The sequence below is a fragment of the Hetaerina americana genome, unplaced genomic scaffold (genome assembly GCF_022747635.1).
Source record: "Hetaerina americana unplaced genomic scaffold, ioHetAmer1.1.p SCAF_3, whole genome shotgun sequence".
NCBI lineage: Eukaryota > Metazoa > Arthropoda > Insecta > Odonata > Calopterygidae > Hetaerina > Hetaerina americana.
The window spans coordinates 71,480,985-71,498,762 of NW_027286874.1; the positions used below are offsets into that span (position 1 = coordinate 71,480,985).

General features: G+C 41.8%; 1 protein-coding gene across 1 annotated transcript in view; it reads left to right on the forward strand.

The window, feature by feature from the left end:
• Positions 1 to 17,778, forward strand: part of Pura (Puratrophin-1-like) — a 1,144,475-nt gene that overhangs the window by 1,038,821 nt on the left and 87,876 nt on the right. The window contains exon 12 of the mRNA XM_071587878.1: positions 1,760 to 1,882. Coding sequence (XP_071443979.1) covers positions 1,760 to 1,882 — 123 coding nt within the window. The remainder of the gene's footprint in view (positions 1 to 1,759; positions 1,883 to 17,778) is intronic.

Consider the following 17,778-nt stretch of genomic DNA (forward strand, 5'->3'; position numbering starts at 1 on the left):
GGAGCGATAGAGGAGGGTTCCTTCTCCTCATTTGACCCTCCTCGCGAGGAGGCTTCCTGTCGCTGCACGCCCTTCGCCGAGGAGGATCTCCAATCCATTGTTGTTGTGTCTGGGGAGGAGGAGGGCGGCGCGAGCCCAGGTGGTCGTTCCCCCGGATCCCGTCTACGGGCAGAGCCACCGGAAGTGGAGCGTCGAGGGGCTTTAAGGGTGGTGGGGGGGGGAAGGGCGGGTGAAGGTGGCGAAAAATAAGGAGGACAAAACGCCCTCTTGAGCTCACGGCTAAACTTTTGAGCTCTAGTTTTTTTTCGAACAACGCACGCCTGCTTTCCTGGATGCAAACACTCTTGCTATCTTTGCAACGTCGACGCTACATTTATCGCCGTATCTATATTTGACTCTTCTGGGTATTTAGTGCCCCATGCTCAAAAGTCAATAGGTATAATGATAATTCAAATCCAACTTGCGAAAAAAATGTGTCCATGTTTTTGGTTCGGTATTTTGAAGTTGCACATCATACTAGTTAGTTCCCTGAGCTGTTGAAATATACTTAAGCTATTGTATTTGTTGTTATGCACTTGGCTGATGGCTTGGCATTTCACCCACGCACAGTTTTATTCATATGTCCGGGGGTTCCAAGTGTACAGAAAACCTACTCATCTATTTTAATTATTATTTTGGCACAGTTTTAAGAATAATTATTTCTAAGCTAATTTTGATTGTATAATTTCCAATTCTACGTCTTAATTCACAAGTTACCGTTAATTACGTCTTAATTCACAAATTCACCGTTAGTATACACGATGAAATCATAGGAAAAACAAATCATAACCGATGCTGACTTAAAGAGGTTGGAGAGAAATCCATCCACTCTGTTCAACAGGACTAATGACGTACTTGTCTTCCTTATCGCTCATATTATCGGTTATCAGGAAAACATTTCAGCCACCATTTCTCCGGAGCGAACCGAGCCGAGGTTGGTCGTCGAGAAGTTGAAAGAAAATGCCTTGCTAGAATAATCCCCCCACCCTTTCGCTTCAGCAGAAAAGTGTCTTCATTTGCATGAAGAATCTAGTGCAAACGCTTTTGTTAGGAATTCAATGGCACTTTATTTAGAATTGGACGCTGTTTAAATGTAAACCTAGGCGATCGCGTGCCTAATATGCTAAGATATTCAGATAAAATTGCTTATTGCTTTTGGCTTTTTTTCTTTTCAAAGAATGTTAATTCATCGTTGGTCAATCCTATGGAGAAGAGATGATTATTTCTTCCTAAGTAGATTTGCAGAGCATTTTTAAATGGCATTGTTAAGCCCTTAAATATTCTTATATTCATGAAAATAACATAATAGCTGATGTTATTTGATAGATTTACATCGATTACTACTTAATGTTAGTTTTAAAAAGTAGGAATACCACAATATAAAAAACATTTGCTAGGCGTATGAGATTTTTTCCCAATTCTTGTAAACTGAAATCTAGCCCCTATGATGAGGTCACTTCGGATTTTACTGCTATAAAGTTTTTACTATTTGCTACTTACTTACTGGAGTTTTTTTATTTATTTTTGCTTTTTGTGTGTTTTGATTACGTGGGTGTTCTTGAATTTATTATTACATTGCATGCAGTATGAGTCCAATTCTTGTACGTGCTTCTCAAAAATTGTTAATTGTTGGGGTAATTAGTTGTTTAAACCAATTTTACTCTCAGAGACGATGCATGAAACAGTAAGTTGACTCAATTCTGTGTTGCTGTCTTTACAGGTGCTCTCGTGGCTAAGCCAGAAAGGGGAAGCAACGCTGAAGCGACACGCTCAACTTGCCACTGATTTGCACGCCTTCAAGCGGCAGGAGCAGGAATTCGAGAAGTTCTACTTCATTTCAATGGTGAGTTTTCTCCTCTCTTTAATCAACGGCATGGTTTTTATTTTGAAACGGACTTAGAATTTCAAAGAAGAGCGTGCCCGATACACTTCAAAGCAGAGCAGTAAAAGTATTCCTGTGAGTGTCTGAGAAATCTTCTGGTAAAGAATCCCGTATTGTTCACTGAATATATGTTATCAAAATTGGAGAAATCTCTATCATCTGAAGTTAAATTCTCTGCGGACATACTTAAAATACTTAGCATGCTCATTCCTTGAAAAACTTGCCGTAGACTTGCTTTGTAAAACATGATTGTCCGGTCATTAGAGAATTATTGTCCTACTTCGTGCAAGGGATGATTCTCATTTTAGCAAGAGCAAATTCCTTGGTTTGGACTTTCCATCTGTTGCAAATGTATGCACAATTTGTGATGACAGCATACTGGACCGTAAGTTCAGTATTTCCAGTGTAAAGACGCTTCTTCCAAACGATAAAAATTTTACGAAAGAGTCATTGGAAATTTCTACTTTAATTAGATAGTCTGTTCCCCCCTTCCTTATCGGCTCGTTGGACGATTTTTAGTTTCTTAGCTTATGTTATGTATCTAAGGCCTCCTGATAAGCATTTACTGGTATCGCTTTCACCCAATTTTCCATTTATTTGGATCTAAAGGCTCTATGGTGTTTTCAATTTCTGTTACCAATCCTGAAACGTTGCCTACCCAGATTTTTACCCGTTCACAGCTGCACTTTCGATAACCCCGAGTGGAAATTTGTCTTTTTCATCCCTTTTCATGAAGTATTATGCTCCGAGCTTCTTGGAAATTTCGAAACATCTCTCTGTTCTTTTGTCTCGAGTCCCACCGTTTCCTCATAGTTCTTCTCAGCCCTGGAAGATAGCAGCACCTGTGCGCCATTCCCTCCTTTCTCGTGGGACCAGTCCTCTCGAGGATAGGAATTACGAATTTCCCGCTCTCCCTCGCTGCCTTCCTCCTCACGGTCCGAGGAAGGCCAACAGAGAACACCTTTCACCAGTCTGCATCAGATAAGTGCTGCCGTCGTAGCTACCTCGGAGGATCTACGAACTCAGAGGAGTTTTAGTTGTGCGTGTGGCATAATTTCACGGGTCAGCTTTTTCTCCTCCTTCCTGCTGGTTAAATGGTAAAAATAAATGTATACATACCCTTGTCCTCGTTCCAAGTGGTTTAATTTGCGTAGATACCTTTTTAGATAACTTATCACAGTCATCGTCTAGGTAATTTTCAATCCACATTAATGCGCACAATTAATAATTATCTACAGTTACGAGGAACGCTAGAGTTTCACGAATTGCACGGTTCTATGGTTTTCATTGCGTTATGAATGTGATACTAATCGTGATACCTGAAAGTCAAGCAACTTTCTAGTGCCAAGCAGAATTTTCTAGTGCCTTAATATTTATATTCAAGGTAGCGGGAATGAATAAAGATTTCAGTTTCCGGACTAAATTTGAAATGACAGTAGTAATGACATTAAACCCCATTTTAATTCGTAATATTGAAATATTAATTTTATCTCTTATCCGCGTGAGTAGAGCATTCATGTATTATTTTTTATGGTTTTTTGTGAGGGGTTGGGATATATGATTGCCTCCTCATAATTCATTCCCATCACCGTTCGGTTCTAATTTTAGCACTGACGCTCCCAACCTTTCTGGGGTTTCACATTCTGATTATGTTCTAAATATGTTGGGCATTTCTGCTCTTCCACTCCGTCCCAACGTTCAACTAGGAGAGATAAACCATGTCCTGCCTTTTGATTGCCGTCGAGACGTAAGAGGCATCGGAATGGAACCGTGTTTGATGTTGGTTGAATCCTAGTCCCTCGCCGACTTTTTAGTTCGAGATTCTGTTCTACAATACGGGTTTCTATAGGTATGCGCGCCAGAATCGTACTCTCTCGCCATTTGTCCATTAAATGAAATGTATAATTGCGCAATTGACTTGTTGAATTGTAGTGAACGAAGTACTTAAAAACCAAGTACACTGAAGCTGTTGCAAGGAGTAAAAGTGAATGTGGAATAACCGTCTGCTCATAATTAATGCCGCCCGTAATCAATCTCTATAGGCATGAAAATACATGAACTCACGTTGACCATTCGCCGTCCTCTAATTCTTTCCGTTCCTGTTCGTAGAAAATGCAAATAATTACAGTAATTCAGTCATTGTTTATCTGGCGACAAAAACTGAACTTGAATGAAAAAATTGAATCTTTATCTAAAAATCTCATCCGGTCAGAAGTGGTGAAGAACATTGAGATTTCATATATTTTAATCTCTTCGGAAAATTTAATTTTTGTTAGTTTGCTCTCCCGTTAAATTTTTACCAAATCGTGAGCATTTTTAGATAATAATGGACTCCGTAGAGACAGGAAGTTATAATGAATACATTGAAATTCAAACAGGTAAAGATTAGTTTAGCCTTCGTATTAATTTTTCGAAGTCGTGACTGCGAAGTAAACGTGATTTGGCATTGTCAAGGTTATTGATTTATTCATATGTTGTGTAATATCTCTGCCTAGAGGGAAAGTTTATTTTCTCGATTCTTTAGACGTGAGGATCAGTGGTATGGTAAGTTCAGAGTAATGGTTATGATTTCTGCGTACCTGTTGATTGGTGGAGCGGGTAGTGCCTGATGGGCAAGAGTAGATGTTGTTGTCGTTAACCCGATTAGGTTACCCAGTGAATTCAAGACATCATAGAATATTAGTTTAGTTGAAATCCAGAGTATTGTAATTGGGTTTTAGTTCTTTCGAAATGCAATGCACAACACTGTCTTACTTTTTACTTGAAAGGAGAGGAAGGGTCACAACCGAGAATATAATGTTTACTAGAAAAATGATGAAATTGGTAAATGTAGAACACGTCATTGATAAAGTTGAATTCACATAGTAAGGGTTGCGGGTGCAGGCGTTTGCTTCATTTGAAAAATGTGAGCCACTTTCATGAGCCCCGGGCTCAATATCTCATTTGCGCGCATGACAATCTCAATTAAGTCTTAATTCCCTAATTTCCCCTAAGCTTTTTCAAAATCGCTCAATGTATGGATTTTCTCATATTATTTTCGGTATCGAAATATAATATGGATGTGAAATATTAAGAAAGTTCGTACTTCGACAAAGCTCGGTACTGATGTCTTTGAAGTGTATCGCCTCTTTAACTGACCCTTCTCCACGGGTAACGATCCCTCAAGCCGACCTCCTCGCACGGGAGAAGAAACCTCGGGTGTGCGCGATTTGAATGGGAAAGGCACGCACGATCGCCGGATTTACTCTTCGTTTTATCATGCGATCCATCGCCCGGAGTGTTACCGCATCGTACATGACCATGCTCCAATAATCCACACCGCGATATCTCGCATTAAAATATTCCCTCTTGGAAAGTTTTCGTTGGGCCTCGTAAAATTTTGATCGCCGGCCAGAGTTAACACCACGTGTCGATAATGCGATGAATTAACAATAAAATTGTCAGATGACTATTATTATTCAATCAGAGGTCTTATTGCTTCAGCTAGATAGTTACTCTTTCCCAGTGTGTATAGAACTGTATATATACCTGGAGCCTACAGTTTTACTTGAGGTTAGTTGTGTTTTTATTTTTTCTGTTATAATAATAATTATGGTGTATGGGTTCATCAAACATAATTAATTTACAGGCGATTATTAAGGATATTTCGACTTAGGGAACAATACCAATGTAGCTGATGAACTGAATTAACAGAAAGGTACTTTTAGGCAGTAAGTGTGTCACGCAATTCCGAGTAACCGTACGCATAATGTTGCTTAGAATGTGATTCCTTTTGTGTGCTTATGCTTTTTACGACTGTTTATGTACTTATGTTTTTGTGCGTGGTTAGGTTAAGCACAGTTCAGGTAACTGTTTCCGCATGGTACCCGAAAGAGTTCCTCCCCCCCCCCTCTAAAGTTTATGCTACAGGAGAGCACCATCGGGAGGGCACCACTCCTCCGCTAGGCTTCCCACGGCGAGTCCAGTTGGTCGGTCGGCGACCGTGAAGGGTGACCTCCCTCGCGGTCAGGGAGAGCGCTATGTGGCGTGCACATGCCGTGGTCTCGGGAGGGCCGCACCACCGCACCCCAGCCGTTTCGCCTCGTTCCCCCTCGACCCCAACGTTCCTTTCCCCGGCCCGCACTTCACCCGCCGCTCACTCTTCACGCCTCCACAAGGCAGGCACTCGCACGCCGATCGATTGCGGGGCTGCAATTTATTGCATTATTATCACTACATGATCCCAGACTTATTCTTTTCGTATAGTTCATGCAATAAGGATTAGGTTCCAGATCGCTAATCATATTTGTCTCAGTGCCATTTTCAAGAATTAAGTTTATTTAGACGGCAACCATCATTAAGTAAACTTTGTTAGAACTAAATATGGTTAATGAGAACGTTTATGATTCCTGATTTTTTTGCAAATTCCTTTCCATTAATAATGCAACGCAAAAACTCAACCTGGTTTTCTGACACTCCTGCATCTGTTTACCAAACTTGTGCCCAAGATCCCAGTTGATACATATTTTGGTCGCCATTTAGGTGATATATATTCACAATAAAATTATTTCCGCACACGAGCGTCGCAAACTTCTCGATCAGTTGGACCCTCAATGTCAACATCGTATTGCAACGGCTGAGGAATTATGACCGAACTTTAAATTACTTCCCACTAATTAAAATATTCGCTTGGAGCGCGATGACGTCCTTAGACAAATCTTCGTACACTTGATTGATTGCCTTCTGGTTTGCTTTTTTTCTAGTGTTTTTGTATTGTGTTAATTTCCTCCCACCAAGGCCTCCTCATCCCTCTCCCAAAACGCCGTTATTTTTTTTCACCGCCGAGGCAATATGTCTCCATCACTCCACTTCCTCGGCCACCTGCTCAGCTCACTCCTCCGTCAAGTATTGCACCGGAAGATGAGAAACAGGAAATTCTGGGATTTTGCTGCACCAATATTTAAATCTGCCGGTCGTTTCCAGTTCCATGTCTAAATATCAGTTTTCCCATGCTAATTGGCCGAGATTGATAATTAGCTAAAATTATTTAGTGTAGCATCGCTGTTTAGAGTCAAACGTTGTCGGATACATGGAGCGGTTTGAGGCCCAACAACTAGGTTTTGCGAATTCTGTCTCCCAATGAAAGGATTTTGTTTGCCCCTTGACGGTTGGTCTTTTAACGCCGGAAAAGGCATTTAAGCGTGTGACTGCCGTGAGAAAATTTGGTTTCTTTTTGGTGTTCAGCTACATGGCGATAGGAACTCAAATGTTGGGAAATTATGTTTCAATAACAACGTTGCCGGCATCCTTGATCAATGGGTCTTTCTCACGGTTGATTAGTGTGTGCATAAAAATATTTCTAGATTCTTCGTTCATAATGTTTGAATAGCATATAGTTTTTCTTAAATAACTATCACCCGCCTTTCAAACCTGAGGTATATACAAGTCATACCGCGTCCAAATATTGAGTCCTCAGCTTGTTAAGATCCAACCTACAATGTCCACGGTGGAGGCCCGCTCCCTCCAGCCTCCTCCCATCCCTCCTCAGCGCCCGACCAGTTGTGATTCCACTCTGGCCGCAACCCCACCCGTCTCGGCCGCCGCAAATCATGTCAACCGCAAGACCCCAGTACAGCTTATTTTTTGTGCTTCCTTTCATTTATCGAGTTCATCAATCCCTTACTCACTGCTATTTATCTCGAGTTGTCCAATTGTGTATTTTATCGAAAGTAATTTAATATGATAGACGAATTTGCATCAAGCGTACAAGCTTGTGTATGCTCAGTGTTATTCCCCATCGCCCCAATGTGATTTTTTTAAATGTTGGTATATCTGTTGTGCGATTACGTTTAGCCCGTTTTGCCTTCTTCTTCGGCTCATTTTTCGTGTTCCGATTCCAAAACTAAACATGAGTTTTCTTGCTTAGAAACATGTGTTCTTTGGTGCAGGTGGGAAGAGTGATGTATTTAGGATAGCCACATCAATCGCTAACTCGTGAAATTAAAAATTAATCGAGCGTTTCCGTTCTCAGAATTCTCGTTTCAAATTCTGTCGTATTGTCTGAATTCATAAAGTTTGCGTTGTGGTAGCAAAAAGTTTTCGAAAACTAATTTAAATATGTTTGCATGATAAGTCCCCGAAGCATTTCCCGACCAAATTAGAATATTCAGTTGGAGAAACCGTTGATTTTCGCGGCACGGGAATTCTTTTACGAAAACCTTTGCGGTAGTAGGCCAAAGTGGATTTTTAAGTGTTGCATGGAGAAAAGTCGAGTGAATTGGACGAAATCGCTCGTGGGTTATGTACCTCGAGCGAAGGACCACTTCTCTTTAACTCCTCATTGCGTCTCTTTTCTTTCCCTTCCCACGGGTATTTCCCACAGCGGAACCCTCTGAGGAACCCCCATCCCCTCACCCGCCCTCTCTGTTAACCACTCCATAAAAACCAGATCGCTCCCTTAGTTTCGACGGATCCTTTTTTTTATTTTTTTCCATGAAAGCCCGTTTGTCAAACGCGCCTTACGTCGCGACGCCCGCACTTGCTAGCGCGCGTGAACGCGGCGGCGTGACTCAACGATGTACGTGGCACGTATGTGTGGGAGAGGGACTGACTGGTGGAGGGGGGGAAGCACAGAGAGCGCGTGTCCATTCACGAGCCGTGCCCTTTTTCAATTGGGCCGCATTATTCCTGGAAAAAGGACCGGGGCAATAGACCATTACCACGGGGAGTCCCTTCGCTTCGTGTGTGCTGCGCTAGGAAAGATCGAGTCCCCCCCCCCCCCAACAAACACACACAAAAGAGGAATCAGACAAGGCCTTTCCGTTTGCGCGCTCCGCGTCGCATTAGGTTTTTTTTTGCAATGTGATCGGGCACCACTGATGTGTGTACCGTGGCGATAGCACTACGGGGCGGTACGATGCTGCTCTCTTAACTAGGGCTCCGACGTTTCATCCGTGAGTGGGTTGGTTGATAACATTTCTTTAGGGTTTAAAATGCGGAATAAACGGTCCATGATCGAAAATACTAAACTTATACTAATTTCACTATCTTTATATCTCAAGATTTCTGAGAAGAATGCCTAACCTATCTATATTTATCTATTTGTCTCGACTGAGGGTTTTTAAAATCTCAATTCAGGTTTGCTGTTACCAGTGTTTTTTCTTTTGTACGTTTTGAATTTGGAAACTTGCCACCCATCTGAAAATTTGCCTCCGAATTTTTTATTTTTCTCTTTTGTTCTTTGTCTGAGAGCATTGCATAGATTTATGTCATGTCCGCGGATCCTAACAGATAATTGGCTTACCGAATGCATCAGTACGAAAATGGAAAGATTATCGTACTTTGCAAGTACTGGCATTACCTGATAGCTATGCAGTTCTTCTTCACTTCGGTTTTTTTCATTGCGAAATTAAGGCATTTTTTATGGCAATTTTGAATTATGTGTGATTTGATAAAAACTAAATTGACTAAAAATCGTCTAAATGAAGTCAACGACATTATAAAATTTCACAATTAATTTCTTTAAATTTTTTTTACATATATACATACATAAACATTTTAAGAATAAGTGTAAAGCAGCCCCTGGGTGATAAAATTCATTGATAAGTCATTATTATACTGATGTACTTATTAAAATATTGTTTGTGTGTGCTGTGAACGGCGTGAGAAGTTGTGTTTCAAAAGTGAATGATGTGTTAATGGTGCGTGATTTTGAATGGTATATGGAATTTAAGAGTGCGTGATAATGAACGGAGCGTTGTAGGTACGGTGTGAACCTAGACCTTGTGTGATGGCAAAGGTGCGGTTGGTAATCTTAAAGTGTCATTGTATGTAATAGCAATTTGTCTCATATCTGTGTACCTTCTTGTATGTATGTGCATTTTAAGAATGACCGTTGGCCCGACTTGACCGTTGCCACCAGGACGATTGCTTAATTGCAAAGAGTTGTGTATAATAATAATAATAATAATTTGTTGCGCATTACAATTTGTGCGGTATTCTGCATAATACGCAGTATATTTGTTGTACGCATGGCAGTTTTTTCAAATATATCCTAGCGTGTATAAAATGAAATTGACTACAAAATTGACTTTATTTTAAAATATTTTTTTTGTATAATATCCTAATATAGACTGCAGTTGAATTCAAAATTAAATTCTTCGATTTCCAAGCACGCTAGGTGACACATTTGAAGTCAAATTTTCTTTCGTCTTATCCATTAATCAAATTCCCCACCATAAGACTGAAGTCTAATTTTCATGATGCCAGCTCTTTCAAAAAGCTATTATTTATTCCGTCACATTAACTATGAATCAGAGCTGTTTATTTAACGCTCCCAGGATGCCAGCGCTGGCTTGAATCGAAAGAGGCGCTTGAAATTATTTTTATGTTTTTCTCTCTGCGGAAAAAGCAATCTTTAAAAAACATTATACCATCAACGTTTAATCAATTTTAGTTTTTTTATCAACTTGCAGGACATTAATTTATTGTTTCTTAATCTCCTTCTCGATTGCCTAAATATTTTTAGATCCCTTAATGTATTAAGTCGTACCATAATATAAGCGTGTTGTTTGAAATGAATAAAAATACCCCTGAGCCTTTTTTTTTAATCTTTCGACACCACGGAAGTTAAAGTAAATTAATCATACCGTAAAGCATAAATGGAGCTGCTCGACGGGAGAAGATAATTTGTAACCCGCTATCGAATTGTTGGTCTGGTCTGGTTACTGGAATGCTCTGGTTACGCCAATATTTTAATTCGTAAAAATTGCCCGAAATGAAATGTACATCAAATTATATAAGGGAGTGGAATTTGAGTTATGAGCGCTAATCGAGACCAAAGGCTGTTGTCGAAAATTAATTACTCCACCTGCACCAAATCCTGAATTCCAAAGGTGTGTCTTTCCGCCGAAGTGAAATCCTTAGCACTTATCGCAACCACGTCTTGTAAATCCTATGGATTCACCTCTTCCGCTAAGTTACGCCCGAAACTACTAAGCTGAGCAAATGGGTCACCTGGATACCACCCCTCAGTCCGCCGACACAAAGAGGGGCACGGCGGCTGTCACGGATACGATCGCATATTCACATCCTCACCTTAATTAAACCAAAAGGGCTAATGACGAACTGAATATACAATGCACCGTCCTTGATTTCCCCCGTTATAGAGTCAAGTGCCAGGTTCTTTTTTTTTTACACATCCAAGCGTCGAGTCGGCATCTCTCTCTCTTTTTTCCCCTCTGTTAAGGATTGCGCAAACGAGCGATCGCCCCAGGGGGCGTCGGTGGTCTTCCCCGTTCGGCGACAGTCTACCCATAAGCAGTCGTCCTTCTAATCCATAAACCCCCCTCCCTCCCCCCGGATGCTCTTTCAAAGGCTTATCCGTTCCGGCCGCGTCGCCAAGATTGCCGTCACACACCCGCTCGCTTATTGTTTATGCTCCCACTCCACACTCTCTCTCCTCCTCCTCTCCGAACACGCTATATGAAGAACGATCGGTGCATTTATAACGACAGAGCATTCGGAAGACGACGGCGACGCAGGCGGAAAGAGGGGAGGAGCCAAGTAGGGGCGCCAACGCTGCTGGGAGGAGGAGGGGACGTGGGAAACGTGAGGCGAGGTTTGGAATGGGAGGATTCGTCTTCTTCCCCTGATCCCTAGAGGCGTTGGAAATTTAATTTCTGCCTCATCTCCGGGTACCCCATATCCCTAGAGGGGTATCTGTGCCTTCCCTTCTCTGGTTCGCAGGGTGTATTGATGTGTTGGCCGCCCCTGGGGTTCTTCGTAGGGTGGACATTTTTCACGCACGAGGGTTTAATGTCGATGAATAAAATCATAAACGCACGCAGGGCAAGCGTTTTACCCCTTAGGTACCTCTGTCGCACTAACGGAAGCCGTTAATTGTAGTGAAACCTTGGATGGATTGGAGTTCGGGCTGCGTAATTAATTATTCCGAACTATCATACGAACTGTCATACTTACTTTAAATTATTTCCGATTGGAGGTGCATTTTTAATGCAATAATTCTTAACCAGTCAAGTAGTACTCCGTAGTTTAATCTGCAATAAGTGATGCACGTCATATTCCGGAAGTTAGGTATTATTAATTTTACTTTTATATAATTATTTTTCATGATAACTTCCCTTGATTCGCACTTGCGTTTAATTTGTTTTCTTCTTTTTTCATTTATGAATGTTATCCTATGACGGAAATGCAATTTGGTTTGTGCAACTAGGCCCGGACCAAGAAATTCGAGATAAATGATTTCAGATGAAAGCGCGCCTTGTGAGTTGACATGCCCAGCTCGCTGTACCCATGTTTGCGTAAGAAATCATTATAGTCATTAATTTTTACTGCTGATGATGACGTCTCGCATGAATGAAGTGCATGGCGACTCCATTAATGTCTGTTACGCATACTCGTATGCTATTTGAAGAATTTTCTTGAGAATGAAGAAGCTTCTTTCAATAGTATCAATAAATGATTGAGGTGAAAAATGGCTGTAAAGAAAAAGAAATCTTTGAACGAATCTCGTTAACGTCAATAGCGTAGTGAAATCTATATTATGTCGGCGCATGAAGTTAGAAAAGGCAAAATGTATGATATCGTTACAGCCACCTATTTTACGACAGTGTTTCCCTACCATCATCGTAAATCTCTGCGGTCGCCGTGAACATTCTTCTCAGACGGTTTTATGGCATGTTACATCTTGAAAGCTTTCAAGAAATGTGCGAGACAAGTGATCCGGGGGAGCATTACCTACCTTCGAGAACCTAAGAGCATCAGGCTAACACGTCCTTGCGCACGGTCGTTGTTGCTCAAGATCGAATGGAACTCGAAGACCTTCAAAACCCTTCGTTACACGGCCCACGTGACCTGCGCGCAAGTTTTCATTTTTCTGCGGATGACTCGCCCACTGGAATTGCGACCTTTCTGCCATCACGCCTTTATATAGCCACGAGGGCAAGTGGACATGCGAAAATAAACACATCCGAAATTGAAATGAATAGGTGAAATCGGAGAGGTAAGCGAAGGTGGGAAGGGTCTCCAAAACGCTTTGTGTGGCCATCTTGTCTTCTCAAACTTACCTAATTTGCCCTTTAGCCTCGCTTTCCTTTTTCTCCGTCGCGGAGTGCACATTTATCTACCAGGAGTTCTGATGACCGCAAGTTTCTATTTCTAGAAGTCCAGTTCGCTCCATCTTTAACGATGCTGGGATTTCATTGGGAATCTCAAAACCTACACTTTTAATTTCATCAAGATAACCAAGTTAATGAGAAAATAGGGAATAAAAATTCACTTTCGATGAACGCATATGCTCCTTTGAGTCTCATGGCTTAGGAAACGCACACCAAATACTCTGGCCGTTTTCCAAAAACATGAAATTAAAGCTATAGGAAATATTAATGCTTCTTCGTAAAAACTCCTTGCGTTGAAAATATGTCAAATGCGATATATCACCGTTAATTTCCATCTCATCTTTATTTCTCGTTCGTACCAAAACCATATGGAGATGTTTGCTGCAGAACATGAATGCATTCCGCTGGTGGTCCCATTATTTTTCATGGCCCACTGAAACATGTATTTCCATCTGGCCATGAGGATTAATTATTTTTTTCTCCGTCCCCCACTCTTTTAAGTCTGTATGAAATTTTCATTTTGCTTCATTAAAATCCCAGGCCGCAGGTATTTCCCCGGCCCCCTTTCCTCCCCAATTGGTGCGACCGCCACGCCTGGGATTTGCGTGCGCGAATGACGTGAGGGTGGGCAGAGGAGGGCGGGTAGGCGGCAGAGGAGAGCTGCCCTTTTACTTTACCCGATCCCATGGCGAGAGAGGTGGGGCAATCGAAACATTGAAAGGGGGGAGGGTAATTGGATGAGGAGGAAGGGGATGCTGGATGGTGAGCGATACCAAGGTGAGCGGCAAATCTCTCCTCCTCCCTCCCGTGCCGCGTGTTGTTGCGTGGGGGGGAGGACAACTTCCACCTTCGCATCGCGCCACCTCCCCTCGGCTATGCAGATCGTAACAGGTGGGTATGGGGGGAGGAGGTAGATCTGGGCGGGAGGGGGGAGAAGTCGGTAGAACGGGGAGGGTAGGGATCGGGAGAACGCGTGATCGACGGCCAGGTGCACGTGACGCCTCCGTGTTATATCCCCCTTCTCTCCTCGGTGATCTGCATTCCGTAATCTCTCGATTTTATTCATTTATTTTTGGGAGAAGCACGTTCGCGCTACCGTCGGCGCGGGCTTCGGTTCTGATACTCCAGTTCACGCATGCGGAAGATTCGGGATCGTGTTCCGTCGTGTCGAGGTTTCCTCGCGATTGTCTGGAGCGAGGGGCAGAAATGTTCTTCGAATGTTGTGGCTGACACAACTCGGGTATCCTCGAGTGCTTTGGTCCCTTAAATGTCATCTCTCGGGTGTGGACGCTAAGGTGTATGGGGTCTAAGGGGTATGGACGAAAGCGCGAGAATTTCCACGTCCAGCAGTATAAACATATGAAAAGGACGGCTCAAGAAAAACGAAAATACTCGTACATTCTTTCAACGCTCAGTTACTCGTTTGTTTGTTGTGTTTTGATTTTTGAATGGCTCATATTTAATATTTGCACCGGGGCCCATCAAGGAGGTTTTTTCAGACAGATATTTCTTCGAGGAAATCTTAGTCAAGTTTAACGATTGATTTCCACTTGAAATTCCTATTATACCTATTTCTATTAACCATTTCTTTAGCTTTAGTCTAAATTCACAAACCGACAGTGTTTATTTTATCTGATTTTGAAATTTCTCCTAGGCTCTATAAAATTGAGTGGATGACTGTGGTTCTTTGATGGGATTTAGTGACCATAGGAATCAAAATTTGTAGATTCACGGAATTTTAAAATTCTCAAAATGTTTCATAAAATTCACAACATTTGTTTCAAACCTCTACATTATTGAGCGTACATCTGCGTTCTTAAGTAACAATAGTCAAATTCGAGCCATCATGTATTTTTGCCTTTAAATATCATAAATTCTTCAGGAGTAAGGTTGTGATTGGATAGCAGTATCTGGGGATTAGTCATAGATAAATAAGGATTTGAAATAGGTAGTTTATTTCTTATTCTCTTCGATGTTTCTATGCGTCTCAATCCGTTCTTCATCCCCAATTGATTCTTATGCCTTGTACTAGACCTGAAACGTTGTATTCCGAGTGCCATGAAACTATATTCTGAAGTCATTCAAAACATTCTCTCCTGATTAATGTTCCAAAGAGCTGAGAGGCCCAGAAATGAAAAGGCCCTCTTTAAGTATTTCAAACAGAATGAATATCTCAGACACATAATACGCCTGAAATCGTGCTAAACAGCTAGCAGGCCTCTGAGTGATGATTCCATGGGGCTCCGATGCATGCAATTCTTTGATCAACGGAGGGGAGGGTCGACTTAGAAATTTCTCCCCAAGCTCTCCCTTCCCGCCCTCCGCCGATTTGCCATTGAAACTCAGATCGGGTGCGCAATCCCTTTACGTAAAGAGGGAGAGCGCTTAAAGGGCTCGCTTCTTGGTGGGTCGCTCCCAACCGAGAGCTCATATTCTCACGCCGTCAGCGCGATGTGACCTCTTTGGCTCAAGAGTGCTTACACCGTTGGAATTGAAGCAATGGATTGAATCCGTACAAGTAGGCGCAAGTAGGCGAGGCGAATGGTTTCCGCTGTAATTCAGTTTGCGTCTTCCAGCGCGAGGCCGCTCGCCGGGCTCAACCCGTGCGGCCGTTGCCGGGGGCGAAGAGGTCGCGGCCCTTAAGAGTACAACGCGAAAAGTTGCAAATGTAATACCAACGTGCGCAGTTGTAAATTTCTCCGCTAGCCGCGCGAGGGTAATTTGTCTCGTGATAGAGGCCTGTGATTTGTGGATGCTGGACGCGCTTGCAGCAGCGTTTTACGGGCTCCACCGACATATTTGCCCCGGGTGGTTTGTTTTTTAGTCACGCTTTTTAGTATGCTTCCACATAACGCATAAAATTGTGTTCGCCGCGTTTTATGGTTTCTAAGCTGAATGAGCTTGCTCTGAAAGATATGCGATTCATAAATCTTCTCATTGGTGTTGTATACTTAAAACATTTGGAAAAGTTACTTTCAAATACGTGATAAAATTAAACGTCAGACGGATACCAACAAGATTCCCCGAATAGTGAATATCTGCTTTTTATGCATGTTTCAGTCAGCATTGCCCATAGCAGCAATAGCATCCTAACATGCATTTTTGTGTCGATTTTCAAGGATATATTGGAATTTTTATTACTTCACGAAAGAGCACAGCATCCGAGAACTAAGCCGCCTCGGATCAAATTGATACTTCGGACAACTTTTCTCCATTATATCACAATGATCGTCTTAATTTGTCGTAAAATATCGTAAATTGCTTTTTGCGCTTGTGTTTGATATAATTTTGTTAAGTCCACACGAACGTAGAGGGAGATTCTTCGTAGCCAAGCCCAACTTTGAAAATAGCACGCGTTTCATGTGAGACCGTGCTCGAAACATCCATGTTCTCGCCGTTCATGTGGTTGAAAATGTTACGACCTCGAGTCGTAATCCTCTAGTTTTGGTCTCCGAGGGAATTCGTCTCGTATTCCTCGCGTCCGTGAGAGCCCACGGGCAGAGAAGAGAATGGACGTACTGTAAATCCATCTGAAAATTACGTTCCCGGCGCCCGCACACATCACCGTGCTCCCTCCATTTCCCTGGGTGCACGGGTGTTTGTGTGTGTGTGAAAACGGTCACTCTTGGTGATTCTCTGTTCGTCGGGGCGTCCCACCTCTAGTGTGTGCAGTTGCATGACTTCCAACAGCGGAGAAATCAACCTGTGCATCGCTGCCCCTGAACGTCGCTAGTCAACTCGCTTTTCCTGTGATACTATTCTTTCGCAACCCCTTCAGTCTATTAAAAACACATGAAGTTCATCGGCATGGTTTCCGTTAATCGTTATTTTTTTATTGTATGAAGTTTCACGAATATTTAATAAGATTTGGTAAGGTAAGGATGATGTAATTTGATAAGGTTTGTTTCTACGGGTGCTGTAAGTTAATTTTCGAGAAAAAGTTAATTTTCCTGTTGTGAAAAATTTCATGCCAGCCTCTTGTGGTTGGAAAGTTAAGTTCCATAAAAATCAATTATGACGAAATTAGAATTTCACCTCCATAAAAAATTTTTATTTTTACATTTTTTGTCACTTTCTGGTCTTTCACTCTTTATATTATATTTAAATCAAAGTAAAACTAAAGATATATCGTATAATTTCTGGGACTGTGCTAAAAATTTTGGATGATTATAACTTTTCGTAGCTATTTTATATTTTTTACTGAACTGAACTATCAACGATTGATTTTTGAACTTTTAATTAATCCGCATATAGGCATCATGAAGTAAATACGTAAAAATGTATCAACAAATTGCAACATTAGTTCGAGAACATGGAAAATGGAATGGTTTTTAGTTTGAATTATCAATTATTTATTTTTGATATTTTATCTGATCTCCAAGCATCTTAAATTGAGTGCCAATTATTTCACGAGTGCCACATTACAAATAATTAGAATGCAGTTGCATTAGCTATTTAAGTTTAGTGGTAGTTTGTTAGGGGAGGCAACCAACAGCCAAGACCATTAGCACCATTAGGGATGGATGGAAAAGGGGGAAGGGTGGAGGGAAAACCTGCGTCGACATTAGCCTACTCTCAACGAAAGGCGCCAAGGGGTCAGCAATTAAACGTCCCATCCGACCGACGACTTACTCACTCAAAGTGCTCTCAACAACGCACCTCAAGTAAGGATCGGGATACCACTGAAAAATATCTGCCGTATCCAGGATACGAACCCGGGCCCTCTCTCTGGGAAGTCAG